General features: G+C 39.1%; 3 protein-coding genes and 1 long non-coding RNA gene across 4 annotated transcripts; 3 read left to right on the top strand and 1 right to left on the bottom strand.

Annotated features, from left to right (window-relative positions):
• Positions 1-384: 384 nt before the first annotated feature.
• LOC129725008 (group XIIB secretory phospholipase A2-like protein) lies at positions 385-1733 on the top strand. Its single transcript, XM_055680370.1, has 4 exons — positions 385-633; positions 715-974; positions 1038-1280; positions 1337-1733. Exons 2-4 carry the CDS (start codon positions 743-745, stop codon positions 1624-1626), a joined length of 765 nt encoding a protein of 254 aa, XP_055536345.1. The 5' UTR covers positions 385-633; positions 715-742; the 3' UTR covers positions 1627-1733.
• Positions 1734-1894: 161 nt separating this feature from the next.
• LOC129725009 (uncharacterized) lies at positions 1895-3131 on the bottom strand. The gene is made up of 3 exons (XM_055680371.1): positions 2810-3131; positions 2497-2601; positions 1895-2125 (listed from the first exon to the last, which is right to left on the bottom strand). The coding sequence occupies exons 1-3, from the start codon at positions 2945-2947 to the stop codon at positions 2030-2032; spliced, it is 339 nt and encodes a 112-aa protein (XP_055536346.1). The 5' UTR covers positions 2948-3131; the 3' UTR covers positions 1895-2029.
• Positions 3132-5592: 2461 nt separating this feature from the next.
• LOC129724136 (uncharacterized) lies at positions 5593-6490 on the top strand. Its single transcript, XR_008727873.1, has 4 exons — positions 5593-5715; positions 5830-5989; positions 6094-6311; positions 6368-6490. It is a non-coding gene; the product is annotated as an uncharacterized LOC129724136 (long non-coding RNA).
• Positions 6491-11606: 5116 nt separating this feature from the next.
• On the top strand, positions 11607-14664 carry LOC129724371 (RNA-binding protein lark). The gene is made up of 3 exons (XM_055679233.1): positions 11607-11793; positions 12055-12801; positions 13811-14664. Exons 2-3 carry the CDS (start codon positions 12136-12138, stop codon positions 14135-14137), a joined length of 993 nt encoding a protein of 330 aa, XP_055535208.1. The 5' UTR covers positions 11607-11793; positions 12055-12135; the 3' UTR covers positions 14138-14664.
• Positions 14665-15157: the final 493 nt, after the last annotated feature.

Genomic DNA, 15157 nt, shown 5'->3' with positions numbered 1-15157 from the left:
AGGAATGTCAATTGGGCCGAACAACTCAATATTTTGCGACATTTCTAGGATTCTAGTGACATTTCCAATTTATTATATTGCTCTATCTTGCCTATTGATTAGTTGTTAAGTTTTATCGCTTATCAATTTTGTTGGTTTAATTCACATTTTTAGTTTCAGTGCTGCCCACCATTAGCGCTGCATTCTATGCTTTCTTCTGTTGAAATATTTCGTTTTTGTTGGCTTAGTTCTGGAGGGTAAAATCACGCAACATATATAAATCCGGATTTAAACCAACAAAACCAGCTACCCAACAAAATGAAATATTTCACGATTTTGTTGGGTACGTTTCTTGTTGGGCGAATTCACACAAGTCTGGTAAACGTCATACAAGTTTTGTTTATTTATATACGCGCTGCGTCAAAACAAACTTGAAATTTGTATGATACGCTTCTTTAGTTGTGAGAGTTCGTGGAGCGGCATTTTGGGTACAAAATAAATTCTTCTAAAAATAGTCACCTTTCGTACAATTTTTACTTTATTAAGCAAATACATCTCGAGAATGAACGAGTACCCGTCAGCTGTCTGAACAACTTTGTCGAAGTATTCTGTTGCGCTTGAACTTGCAAACCTGGTGATATCTAAAATATATAGGTAATGAGTGATGCTAGAAGACCACGTCAGATTTTTAATCAGTAAGCGCTAAGTGAAGTTTGTTTCCTCTTTTGCTTGCAGAAAATCTCCATCAACTGTTGCGGCAAAAATGCACGTTCCATACATGAAGGTGGCGATTTATACGCTTACCTTTCTCACCTACGCCTATACCGGATATGGATCGAATATGTTAGCCAGCTTACGCGACGCACTTATTGCAGCCGAGGCAGTATTTGGAGACGTTCTTAAAAACGTAGTTTATGTTGCGAGAAAGTTTAAAGTTGTGCACGAAGTGTTCGACGCGGCGGTGGAAGAAAACTGCGTCTACCAATGTCCTGGAGGTAAGCCACTTAAAATGACAATGTAAGAAACACGGATAAATAATCACATGAATTTATTGTTAGGAGGTACACCGTCAAAGAATAAGTTCTATATGCCGCAATCGGACGGTTGCGGTTCTCTAGGGTTGAAGATTGACACTGAATATCTACCGGCGGTAGAGATGGAGGGTTGCTGCAACGCCCACGATATTTGCTATGACACATGCAACAGTGATAAGGAGTTATGTGATTTGGATTTTAAGCGATGTCTGTACAAGTATTGTGATGCATATGAGAAAAATGTCGTCAGTGATTTAGTGGTGAAAGGTATTTGAGTGAACTTTTGACATGCTTCTTGGGTGGTCAATAATCAAATATTTTAGGTTGTAAAGCGGCAGCCAAAATGCTTTTTACAGGCACAATAACACTTGGTTGTAAGTCCTATTTGGATTCACAAACGAGGTGCTGTTACTGTCCTCCGGCGAAGACAGACAAAGCCTATGAAAAATCGGACAAAGGTTACGATAAAGCGTATGAAAAGTCCGACAAAAGCTATGATAAAGCATACGAGAAATCTGATAAGTATTCTGACAAGGGTTACAAGGACAAGGACAAGGACAAGGGTAAGGACTATAAAAATAACGGAAAGTACGGTTGGAAACAGGACCTTTGAACTTGAAATATACCGATAGAATTAGGTAATTTGTAGTTTGTGTTACACCTATGTGGACTGTTACCAAGTAAATAAACAGAAGATATCCTGCAGGTTTGGATAGATAATGCGTTGTACCTTAACTTTTTTTAATGTCTTTTTGGAATTCGTTAACCGCCTTAGGTGAAAAGTTCACCGACTCCAACAGGTTCTCTATTGTCTCAATTGCAATAAAACTTTAATCAATTTTCTTTGCATTCTACTTTATACGTACAAAATAAGGGTAACATTTTGTCTTTTCTTTGAGAAGTTATAATATCACGTATATTTTCTTCAACTACTTAAAGTAGAAGTTACAAATAACTTGATAAAAAATAAACGTAGTTACTATACCAGTCAATTTAGAAGAGCATCCGTCCATAAATTAAACTAATAATTTTTCCAAGCGACCATCGGAATACATTTTTTTGATGTCTGTTCCTCCTCCGATGAAATTTCCGTTAATAAAAACTCTGGGTACCTGCAAATATGCGGAGTAGATTGTAAAGCGTTATGATTATAATTTTAAAGCATTTTTTTAATATTCTGTTCAATAGAAATATATGTATTTCGAAATTTTTGAATATTTCCTTTTCGATACTATAAAACATCATTTACTGAAATTTTGAAATAATAAAGATGCCCAAAAATCATAATAAAAGATTCAACACCCTCCCGACATGACACAAAAGATAAGAGCAAAATATTCCAGCTGATAACGATTTATCATTGGGTTTTTGCGGTTTTAGTTCCAAATGGTTTCAAATTGCTCCACTATGAGTGCTGATAGCTTTAAGTGTTTAGCTCAAACTTGAAAATTATTAAAACAAAAGACTAATATCGAATACTCACACTTCTCGCTCCAGTCATTTCACCCAGGATGGACTGAATTTCATCTCCATCGCTGCGCTGATCCAGTTCGTAACACGCGAACGCCTGATTGAGCTTTTTAAAAGGCTGGAAAATCGTGATTCAAATGTTAATCCATAGCATGTTTTTACAGAAGTCAAACTCGAAGGTAAAAATAACTATTAGTAATTAACACTGCATAACACTTCTTAGAAGGAAAATGAATGTCTCCGTTTTTTTATGCTAATTTTTTGGGTTTTTCATAACTGATCATCTACGTAAGCCAACTGAAGAAATAATATTCAGAGCCACTCACCTCTTTAGCCATTGTACAATAAGGACAGTAGGTTTTCGAAAAAATGACCACCTTATCCTTGGCGATGGCACTTTTCACAAACTCTGCAACTGGACCACTCATATTGACGGGTGCTGATTTACTACCTAACAAACCCATGATCCTATTGTTTTTTAAAGCACTATTCTCAAACCGAACCAGCAAGTGAGAGACAAAGAGAGAGGGAGTAAAAGAAAAATAATAAGGAACAATTTCGCGTGTGTAAGTTTACAAACACGAATAACGTAAGCGGGACTCGAAGAATGTCGCACAAAACTTGAATGAATGTCGTGACGTGACCTTCTCCAGACGGGTTACGCGAAATGCAAAGAAACACAAAAGGCTGAATTTTACTGGTAGTGGTATTTTGAGGCTTTTGTAACAACCTGAAATTGAAATACTGATCACTATCGGAATTTAAAGCTCTGTTCGACATGTAGCTGGCGCTGCACAGTGGTCCAAATGCTAAAAACCCATGTAGAATATAAAATTGTACTGTTGAGTATTGAGTGTTTCAAGCTTGTATGAAGGATGCTCTCATGAATCATGAAACTAGCTTTATGTACCGATAGGTCTGAGCCAAACAAAAGAGGAAAATGAAGAATCATGAAACTATTTAAAAAAAAGCTTATTTATTATAATCTTTCATTTGGGCTCAGTGCTATAGACCAATTAAATACAAAAAGAGGAAAAAATAGTAGCATGCATGCGACATGTATCGAGAAATTTATACCAAAACTGGGAAGTTCAAACTGGATTTATTTGAGATAGAAAAGTATCCACCCTTCAAATTTCCGACATTTTATGCAGGATAGTAGGACGACCTTTCAAACGCAATCAAAAGTTTAGTTTGTGTTTGCTATTTAACTAAATAAGAAAAGAAAAATATTTAATCATATCAGTGTTTATACCGAGGGAATGCCTTTTCGTATCCCTCGTTGTACATTTGACAGAGTATAACATCGAAGATACAAAAACGTCAAACCTGATACGAAAACGTCAATGTCGGTCGGATTGTTTTACTGTTTCGGTTGGGGTTCAGCCCTTGTGATTCTTAGGTAGACGCGGTAGACACAGTGGATTCGGTTTTTATCGAAAAAAATGATGTAATCAAAGTAAAAAAACTTTTCATGATTTATATATGAGCCTTCCTTTCGAAAAGAAAAGGAACAGCGAGATTTTCGTTTATACAGCAAACGAGCAATAAAACAAAGAAGAGCAAAACATTGCATTTGACGTTTCTATGTTGTACTCGATGTTATAACTCATAGCACATTCCCTCGGTTTATACCGAGATAATTCATTCAATTTTGAAAGCCTATCTGCCTTTCCAATTATAGTATTGTGGTGCCAGGCCAGCACTAAATTGGAGTTCAGAAGTCAGACTTCCGACTTCCAAACCTTCTTCCGATTTTACAAACACATAGAACAACTGTGTGTTCCCACAACATAGAGCTCTCCAGGCGCGTTTGTGTTAGTGCGATGTTTTCGATTTTTCTTTGTCAGTTGTAAGAATTTTTTGTCACCTGTGAGAACTGTCATCTAAAAGAGAGAATAAAAAACTACCGAGTTTGATTCACACTCTCACAAATTTCAATATATACAGTGTAAGGCCTGTGCCAGGCTAAATCCCAAAGCGAGCGATCGGGCGAGATTCTTGCCGTAGATAAATAAACAGCCGTAAGTAGAGCTGTTCAATAACCTACAGCAAAAATCTCGCCCGATCGCTCGCGTTGGCGTTCAGCCTGGCAGAAGCCTAAAGCGGGCCGTGTCGTAGTGGTCGTGTGTTTTCGCTTGGAGAACTCTATGGACAATGCACAATTGTCCCATGTTCTACACAAACCTTATGCACGCTGGGACAACTATGCTTGAAAGGGCAGTATATCGCCAATATAAAGCTTGCTTTCTCACAAATTTCATCAAGTTTTCGTTGAAGTAAGTTCAATGTAATCAATGCAATTCGATTTAGATTGTGAATTTCTAGACAAATATTGATGACTAGCATGATTAAAACTTTTTCATGAGCAAGACAAGTTAGGTTTTAATTACTGGCAGGACCATGCAAGGATATCGAAAATAAAGTGCTTAACCTGTCGTCACCTTACCGTCATTTTCAAATTGCCAGTATACAAACAAGTTCGACTTTTGTTCACGCGCAGCGACAATCGTGTCCGGTGTATACTGCAAGAGTCAGGAATCTTGTACTAGTCGTCTTTGCTGTAATCGGTCTTTTTCTTCGTACTTTTGTATGGGTCATATTTTTTTGGTCATGTTACCTTCATAATCGTCTTCTACGCTTTCATCAACTCAACGCCTTACGCTTCTCCTTTCCCCTTTTTATAATATTTTTCCGATTCGAAGTTTAGTACAATCGCCGTTCGAAAACTGCATGACTTTTAACTGCAACGCTTTTCAACTGCAAGACCGATAACTGCAACAACTTTGCAGTTATCGCACCGCAATCCGTCAAATCTAATGTCAAAGTCATATTTGACATTGAAGTGGCAGATCTCGCGGGGGGTTCTAAATGCATTTGAAAATGAAAATTATTGAATCTCTAGAAAACTTCAAAAGGACTTTTTCATTTCTCTCGATTATTTTTTTCGATTTTGTATACTTGTTGCACAGACAAAGAGACGTACCACTCCATACAAAATTTCAAAAAAAGCGTGGTTCAGAATAACAGGTACGACACCTACCGGACATATTCCTTAAAAGATAAACTTTCAGCATTACTGGCAACCATACCCCTTATCTGCTGTTTTGGCAGCACGGGGCACGATAACTGTCAACTGAGTTTGTAATTTGAAAAAGTACTTAAATAAACAATGAACAATCGTCTATCAGTAAAATCCTGTCCGGCAATAGCTGCAAATGTGAAAAAAGAGGTATGTTTGTTCTACGCGAACCTTTTCAGGAAAATGAAGTGACTTTCTGTTACACTATTTTTCCTAGATTACCTAATTAATTATCTGTACATTCAACATATTTTTTTTCTTCAGTTTTCAGAAATCGGATGAATTCGATTGTTTCAGGGCAACACGTATGAGATGCGCCGTGATGGAAACGTAAGGAGTTCCGAGAGAAATGAGTAAATAAGCAATGAACAATCGTCTATCAATGAAATCCTGTCCGGTGATAGCTGCAAACATAAGGAAAGGCGTAAGTTCGTGCTACACGGATCATTTCGAAGAAAACTGTCTCTGTTTTACAGTTTGCCCAAGATTACCTGATTATTTATCTGTATATTCCATGTTTTTTTTTAGTTTTCAGAAATCGTCGAGTAGATTCGAATTGGGGACTACACGGTGAGATGCGCCGTGATGAAAACGTAAGGAGTTCGGAGTTAAAAAAGTGACCCAGCAAAAAAATGTTAAGTGTGAACAATTACCTATCAATGAAATCCTGACCCGTGATAGCTGCAAACGTAAGGAAAAAGGCATGTTCGTTTTAAGTAATCATTTCACGAAAATAAAATAACTAGGTTCGTGACTTTATGTTACACTATTTTTCCGAGAATATTCAATGTTATTTTTTCAGTTTTCAGAAATCGTCGAATGAATTGGATTATTTGGGACAACATTGATGAAATACACCGGGATGTGAATGTAAATGTCCAAAAACCATTTCTTTATTAAAAAATAAAGTAAATGTAAAAATAAAGTGAATGGTCTAATCGATTTATTACGTAGCTATAGAGGCAAGTTCATTCGAAGAGCTTTACGATTGCGCTTTCCATATTTTGGTTTGGTTCTTCGATTTGGTTCTTCGATTTGCAGCTGCCTTCAGGGTAATTTTAACTTTTCGTAGAAAACAATTTATGAGGGTATTAAAAATTTTGTCAATAATTATATGGAAACACTTTTCGCAGCAATAGAAATCGAACTGTTCATAGGCTGTATACTGCTTAAGTCTAGCTTTAACATTTCTTCTGTTCTGATAAAGAAACTTATCAAAATTTTGCCTAAACGCTGAAAAAGCCAACAAACCGGTTTCGAAAAGTTTTGTGCTAGGGTAGTGCGAGGCTCGCTTCAGTTTAGCAAACAGATATAAATGCTCATTACGGTCGATTGCATCTCGTTCTGCTAATAACTGTTTACGGCACTTTTGGTGGTTGATTTTCGAAGCTGCAGCTCCAGTTATGTACATAAGACCGTTCAGTTCTTTGGAAGAGTAGTTATTTGTCTTCGTTTCGATCGGCTGAAATTGATAGCGGAATTTCTCAGGTAATTCTTTTTCAATCTCGTCATCCTGTAGCAATAGTTGTGAGTCATCTGCTTCACAATTAGTTCCTTCTGCAATTTTCTCACTAGCCGAAATGGCAGCGTATTTGAACGCAGCACCATACTGGTAGGCATTTGGGGCATCGTTTCGACCGCAACGTCTTCTGGACTCTGAGAAGCTATTCTCGAGACAGTCTTGAGAAACGTCCCGCAAAGAGAGTTCTTCAAAACGAAATTCGTTCATCAATTTATCCCACAGCAAACGGAGTCCGTGTATGTTTCCTCGGAACCCTTCGATGTAGTTCGGTTTTCGTTGCTTGCATGTGAGAGTTTTGGATTTCTTTGATGCCTTATAAAGCAGTAACATTAATATTGATATTACTTTATAATTAAGTGTCAGTAGTACCTGTTTGGGATTAAAGCATGTATTACTCGTGTAGTACATCTTCTCAAGCTTCTCGTCGGCTTCAGGAAGGAACTCCCAATGTGGTGAGTTCTCTCAGCGGCTATATAAAAAAAATAAAATGTATGTAAGTGTTAAAATATTATTATGAACGCATAACTGCTCCATGGGCAATAACTCAAAAAAGAAACTTTCAAAAATATAAATTCAGAATGAAAGTTTGCGTTTTAAAAAACTTCAATCTGACTATTAAAAATTAGTGTTGATGAAAACAGAGAATATGATAATGAAGCAATTTTGGACACGTGATATATTTCGGACTTTTTTTGTCCAGAATACCTTTATTACCCTAGCCAAAATGCAGCATGGGACAACCAAGCAAATAGTATTAGCGGAAACACACCTTTGACGAACTTGCAACACCTCTGGAATTAAATGAATCAAATAGTTTGTCATGGAATTCAGCAAACGAAGCTGTTCCTAATGCTTGCTTGGAAAGCTCCCCTGATTGTACATAAAATTCAATGCCTTTCGCCACAGAAGTGCTCAACGTTCTCGCTGCTTGAGCAACGTTCATGCTGGTGAACGGAGCCAGGTTTACGATTTTTTCTGTAAGCTTCGTAACCAATTGTGGAGTCGCTAGATGATCCACATCATATAGCTCGTTTATGTGGGAGTATGAAGCAATTTTACCCTCAAACAAGGCGTTATGTTTAGTAAGCATATTTTTGGCATTTTTCAGTAAATGCGGTGTATCGTACATTATAATAAGTTTTTCACCATCATTATCCATTACGGGATTTGAGAGAGTGGCACCCGTTTCTCGTACCATTTTAAAATTGGTGCTTACTTGATCAAGGACAAGCACGATCGGTTGAAGTCCATGTTTTCTAAGAGATCGTACAGTTGCCTTCACGAAAGTCAGCTGTACAGAGCTGCCGAGTGTGTGATGACCGAGTAAATATCCTAGCGGCTAAAAGTTTAGTTTGAATTATTCCATGATTATTATTCTATATTTCGTGATGCAAAATGATTTTGTAAATTTTTATTTTACCTGTTTGAATCTCCGAGATTTTGCTTTCTCCAGATTGTATGCTTGGGCCGTTTGTCTCTCAGGCTGTAAAGGACACATTCCACTAACCATCACAGTCACTGCCTCGTTGGCAAGAACCAACGGGTTGTTTTTCTCGATTCTTCGTTTAATACCGTCATCCGGAAATCCGACAAATATGTCAGATTTAGCATTATATACAAGTTCCGCCTTGAGCGCCATTCCGTCGATGCAAATTGAGACCGCCCTTTCTTGTTTTGAGAAGCTCTTCGTTTTTGATTCAAGACGATTTAGGATCGGTTTACTTAGTCCTGGTTCAATTATGACATCAGAATTCCATCGACGTACTGTCGTTTTACTGGGGAGGGCAAGGACGTTTGTCTTTCGAATGTATCGGAAAGCAGCTGGACTTATCAGGTATGTGTTAATAGCAAATTTTTTCATTTCATTGTTCTAGTTTTTGATGTTCGGGTCGAGTTGAGGAGCCTATTTCGGAGTAAAGCATTTTTTTTAATTAACTGAAGCAGTTTCTCGTCTTGTGTCTTTGTTGTTGAGCCTTGCGCAGTTCAGATTTTAGACATCGATTCTTGACATTTTTCGTTTGCATCGATTGGAGACGGCGCTTATTATTTCGTGTAGCAGAACGCAATAAGCTTTTTAATTCCCGTACCTTGTTCTCCAGGCATCTGTTTCTCGCTTTTCCAGAATGTACAAGTCTTTGTACAGCTGCTTTTCATCATCTTCGTCAAACTTTGAATCGATTGACGTCTGGGCTAACCCTGGCTTGGTGACAACGAATATAGACTTCGTTAGTGCCTCCGGCATCGCTGCGGCCCCTATCTCCATGGGCTCTTCTACCCGATTATCGATGGAAGCCATGATTGGCGGTGCTGCTGGAATTTCGGGAGCCTTAATCGCCGTTTGTTCCATCGCCTGGTTATCATATGACGGAAGTTCAGTTGTTACCGCGACTTGTACTCGATTCACAGGCTCGATATGCAGCTGGACAGTCTTCCAGCGAGTAGTGTCCTCGTTTTGAATGGGAGTAGAGCACGGGATCGCATTGTCGTTGAGTCTAAAAAAAACAAGCAAAATTTATGAGACTTGTGAGACATCAAATCGGTTAATATCAACCCTCTCCGTGGTTGCGCTGCATATTTATACATTTCAGGTTGAAAATGATCGGAACACACTCGGTGCTGTCGGATTTCTTCAACACCAGTACTTTTGAACTTTTCCAGCAACTTGGGGGATCTGCAAGCATGTACCCATTCTGCGCAGCTGTTTGGAGTGAAAATTTAATTTTGTGTTCTATCGAATCAATGGAATTTTATTTTTTCTCATTACTGGGGAAGCAGTGGAAGGATTTCGAAAAGTTCTCATCGGCGGTGTTTCGACACCAAATAATTGCACATTTCCGTCCCATCCTGACAAAACCAAAACCAAAACAAAAAAATCAAGAAAACGAAATGTCATTACAGAAGCTCATCAGCGCCGCTATCGTTGAGGGTGGCAATATTCCGTATAACCGAAATTCATTTGAATTGACCGTTATTTTGATCCACAAAAAAAAATCGTGGTACGTCTGTTAGTCTGTGCTTGTTGTCTCTCCATTCTAGATGGGAGATTATAGATCTCCACTATTAATCAATGAAGCAAAATCACCATGTTATGTGGTTCACTTTCCGTAAGTATTATAAGAGAAAAAAAATATCCCTTGTGCATTATTTGGCTAGCTTTCACTACTCAGCGAGGCAGTGCATAGTAGATCACAAACAATATTTTGTGACCTAGCGTTATATAGACCATTTTACTAACTGACAGGTGTCACGGATCCTGCTGACATTGATGTTGCTTTTACTTGCGTTATGTTAGCGGTTCAGAGCTTTCTGTCAAAATTTCATTCGTGAATTGAGTTCAGAAACGTCTCGTAAAATGGTCTATTGTAGTGATCAAGGTTGTTAATCGATAATTTATCGTAAACGCGATAACGATACCGTCTGTTATCGTTATCGACGATGCGGCTTACGTCTTCAGACATTATCGTCATTGCCAATGACGATAGCTACTGGACGGTATCGAATCAATAACGTTTGTTTATTACCATCCACTGCAATACCATTTTTTGCTTTATTAAATATATCATTTAGATGCATTTTAAATGCAAATATGACAATGCTAAATACCTTACTATTCGTATTTGTGCTTAAAAAAGCGCCATTCCGTACTCGGTGATAATATCTAAGTGTGTAGGGATGTCAATACCTAACAAACAATTTTGTTGGACAACTGCTTGTTATGCTGTAGTTCAGCTGATATCCATTGAATAATAGCCGCAAATCAACAAAACTGTTTGCTGGGTGGCTCGGATCTAACTAGGCAGCCTATACACCAGAGAGACGCAGAGACAATCACCGTTAAGGCAACTGTCAACATCAAAACGGATAACGGCAATGCACAATTATACAGCTCTCCCGTTTTGATGTTGACAGTTTCCTTAATGGTGAGTGCTTTGTCATTTCTCTAATATACAGGTTCACTAGATCTAACCGAGTCAAGCGTAAAAACATTTGATATATACATCATGATGAATAGAACATGGTGTAACGGTTTGATCAAAAACTAGGCGCGGGGTGAGGAAGCGTTTTTTCACTTCGGAGGGTTGGAGACGAAGCATCACTATGCAACAGCGAATAACTTTTTTGTGTTTGTTGATAAATCCTCACTAACTAGGCAATTGTATACCGCAAATTCAGGTGTATTAAGTTGGAAATTGTTTCTTGAATTAATGAATGTTGGTAGCAAGGTATGTAGCATTGCCATATTTATAATTTAAATGCATCGAAATGATATATTCTGAGATGCGATAATTTTTATGCCCTAGTTATTTATAAACAAACCTACTCGCTGGCAATTTTTTTTACAATATGGCCGATTCTGCTTTTGACATATCGTTACACCATGTCTTTATACATCATGATATACATGACTTTTTTACGGTGTACAACGGAAACGGCCTTCCTTTTCAAACACAGATGTCGCTTGGTTAAATTTACCTACGGTTGTCAAAAAATCAAAGTGTCAAATCTTTACACGCACACACAGGCAGAATCGAACCGCATCGTTCTGGTTTCTCGGTTCCACGAATGCAAAAAACTTCAATCGTTCCTGCGGCGTCGTACCTTGTGTAGCGGCTACGTTTCGTGCTCGTGCTGTTAGAGTTGAAAATAAAATATTCGGGAAGTTTCCCATTTAAGCTCCTAAAACTGGTGGAAATCTGCTTCAGGTGGTAAGTACTAGTGCTGGGGAGAAAGTTGTGAATTCCACGTGGAATTGCAGTGGTAACGAGTGAAATAATCTCGATGATACTAATCCGGCTGAAAATGCTTCGCCACCAGCGTTCGGCCATTTTCCTTTTATGTGAAGTAAAGTATGAAAGCATACTGCCGGTGGTGAAAGCTGAGATAAATCGATCTTATATGTTTTAAAACTTTTATTTTGGTTTCCTCTTGTTCAAAATGGATATTATCATATGTTTGTGTACCCGTAGATTGGCCGTAACGTGTGCAAAAGCGAACTCGTGTCGCAGATAGAAAAAAGGATACCGAAACCGGACGCGTGGGAAAGCAAAATGCCGGCTCCCGGAACATTTAAACTCTTCATCGGCAATGTCGATGAGAAGACGCAGCCCTCGGATTTACGTCCACTGTTCGAAAAATACGGAACCGTAGTCGAGTGTGATGTGGTTAAAAATTACGGCTTCGTGCATATGGAGAATGAAGACCAGGGGCGTGATGCGATTCAGAACCTTGACGGGTACGTGGTCAATGGTAAAGCGATTAAAGTGGAAGCAGCCAGGAATCGTCGCGCGCCGAACACAAACACAACGAAAATATTCGTAGGCAATTTGACCGACGTGACCCGCGCTCCGCAAGTTCGCGAACTCTTTCAGAAGTACGGTACCGTTGTCGAGTGCGATATCGTGCGCAACTACGGTTTCGTCCACCTGGACCCGACCGGGGATGTAAACGAAGCAATCCGTGAATTGAACGGCATGATGGTGGACGGGCAGCCTATGAAGGTCCAAGTCTCCACCAGTCGGGTACGCCCGAAGCCCGGTATGGGCGATCCGGAGCAGTGCTACCGCTGTGGCCGCTCCGGGCACTGGTCCAAGGAGTGTCCGCGTCTGCTCTGGTCCGAAACCAGGTTCCGCGATCGACCGATGTACGCCAGGGATCCGTATCCACCGCCGCCGCCGCCACCGTTCCTTCGCGATCGCATAATGGATGGATTTAGGGTAACACGTTTATTTTCGTTTTATAAACTTTTTTTTCTGCAGTCTGATTGCGTTGTACTTTTGCTCGCCCGGTTTGCGGAGCGCGTTTCGATTGGGAATGAGTTCTGCGGTTAACGGTATCGGCATCGCATTTTTAATTGCTTTCTGGCAATTAATATAAATAAATTTATTTTGCTTTAGCATTTCGCTTTAATCGTTTGAAACAACGATTATAGCTTATGTCAAAGTAACTTAAATAATTCACGGGTTTTGATGATACATAATAGATGCTTGTTCTGACGAAGAACTATGGGTAATTTTCTTCGAATCTTATGATGCACAGTGTATTCTCGTCCCAAGAGGTCAATGAATGTTTTCTTCAATGAGCCTGAACAAATTTGATATTTTGAAAGTAGTTTGTTAGTGACAATCTCCTGCATTCTGAGTGATTTTTTGATCGATTTTCTTCAAAATACAAATTGAATTTATTAAATTCCACTCATTTTTTCAATTCTCATTATTATTAGTAAAACGCATTTCTGCCATTTCGACTCTGGTTTATGAATGTTGAATATAAAACTTTACATATGAATTGAGCTTCTCATTCATTAGTATAAAGCGATAAATTCGAGTACATAGTAGAAAATTGCATGAGCATATGAGAATGATCATGTTCATTGCCGAACTCACTCCTAATACACTCGCTCTTTTATCCAAACCGCAAGTCCATGCTATCGCTTTGATCGCCTCGTAATGTAACGCACCGGTAAGTCAGCGAATATTAATTAAGCAAATCGCTATCGACGCCAATTTCGGTCAGATCTATTGCGCCTCAAAATTCCTACGTTTATGTCTACTGTTTCGAGTCTAGTGTACCGTCTGCCGCCGGGTAAATATTTCATCTCTCGGCGTGTAACCTATCCAGGTTCTAAATTACCATTCATCGAATATATTTACCTAGATGCTGACCAGAGGGTAGCAGCGAATCCATTCCGAAGACAACACTAATGATTTTATTAATTGTCTACAGGACACCTTTGACTACTATGACCGGTACGATGATCCGAGGGATCTGTTCGAGCGGCGATATGGTATTCGTGGCCGTGACTTTCCCCCCTTGAGAGCTCGCGAACCGATGCCACCGATTCCGCCATTGATGCGCCGTAGTGCGGTCGAAAGCAGCCGCAGCAGCACCTACGATTCGATGTTCAGTCGCCGCACACCTCCACCGACTTCTCGCAATGGCAGCAGCATTAGCCGTTTCGGTGTGTACGAAGACTTCAGTCGTGATTCATTCGACGACAGACGGCAGGGACTGCGAGGCCCGTCGCCGACTCATCGGTATGCTCCGTACTGAGATGAGCTGCACCCGATTGGCATTAGCAGCAGCAACAACAATGGACGCAGATATCAATCTACTACCAGCTACTATTACAAGACCATATAAATGCTTGTAAGAATTGATTTTTTTATTGTTGCCGCTGATCTGACAAACAGTATAAACAATCAGCTCATTACATTTTTTTTGCTAAGTTCATATGCGATTAAATTCGGTCTTATCCGTTTATTCTAAGCCGTCGCAATACAATGGAATTCAAAAAATAAATAGTTTTACTTTGAAGTTTGATTAAAAAATGTGTGGCAGCAATTAAAAATGCATACACATGTTTTATCACTGTTTCAACATTTCAATATCGCTTTGATGAATTGATAGAGTAATACAGATTGTATTTTAATCAGTAAAAAAATCAGCGTCGGTCGAAAATACGACATTTTGCGCTAACAAACTGAATCACTTTCATTTGTTGAGGTGAAGATCAATTCTAAGAAAATGACAGTATATAACCGATTGTCCTAAATATATTTATCACACGATAAACTCTATTCTCGATTTTTTTTTAAATTTAACTATTCGAAATATCAGGTTTGAAACTTTTGCTAACAAAGCAATCTGTTTGTACAAAGTAAATAGTATATCAGGAAAAAATGTACATTGTCAACTTATTCCGCACATCGCTAATACTGTTGGGTTGCATGGTAATACTTGATCAGACGAATGGCGCAACCGAACAATCTGGAAATGACAGCAACACGCAACTGGGCGAACTGGTTCAGAAGTTTCGTAACTACATCGATTCCATTTCCGAAGAACTGAAGCAGTACGAGGAAAAACTTAGGCAGGCAGGCGGTAGTTCGGAAGATGTCGAGGGTGGTATGGTAATTGCCGACGATGACGAGCAAACGAGCACCGAGGAATCGACTGGTATTGGCATGACGACAACGGTACGACCTTCTAAGGACGAGTGTCATTGCGATTGCGATAGCTCGCAGGAGGACATTCAACTGACCGGAGCGGCAGGAAAACATAAATCGCAAA

This window comes from Wyeomyia smithii, chromosome 2 (genome assembly GCF_029784165.1).
Source record: "Wyeomyia smithii strain HCP4-BCI-WySm-NY-G18 chromosome 2, ASM2978416v1, whole genome shotgun sequence".
Classification (NCBI taxonomy): Eukaryota; Metazoa; Arthropoda; class Insecta; order Diptera; family Culicidae; genus Wyeomyia; species Wyeomyia smithii.
This window is presented reverse-complemented; position numbering and strand designations above follow the sequence as displayed.

Coding starts and splice junctions, on each gene's coding strand:
- LOC129725008 (XM_055680370.1), top strand. CDS start 743: ATGCACGTTCCATACATGAAGGTGGCGATTTATACGCTTACCTTTCTC. Junction 975..1,037: donor CGTCTACCAATGTCCTGGAG/GTAAGCCACTTA, acceptor ATTTATTGTTAG/GAGGTACACCGTCAAAGAAT. Junction 1,281..1,336: donor CAGTGATTTAGTGGTGAAAG/GTATTTGAGTGA, acceptor CAAATATTTTAG/GTTGTAAAGCGGCAGCCAAA.
- LOC129725009 (XM_055680371.1), bottom strand. CDS start 2,947: ATGGGTTTGTTAGGTAGTAAATCAGCACCCGTCAATATGAGTGGTCCA. Junction 2,602..2,809: donor ATTGTACAATGGCTAAAGAG/GTGAGTGGCTCT, acceptor ACGATTTTCCAG/CCTTTTAAAAAGCTCAATCA. Junction 2,126..2,496: donor AAATGACTGGAGCGAGAAGT/GTGAGTATTCGA, acceptor GCATATTTGCAG/GTACCCAGAGTTTTTATTAA.
- LOC129724371 (XM_055679233.1), top strand. CDS start 12,136: ATGCCGGCTCCCGGAACATTTAAACTCTTCATCGGCAATGTCGATGAG. Junction 12,802..13,810: donor GCATAATGGATGGATTTAGG/GTAACACGTTTA, acceptor AATTGTCTACAG/GACACCTTTGACTACTATGA.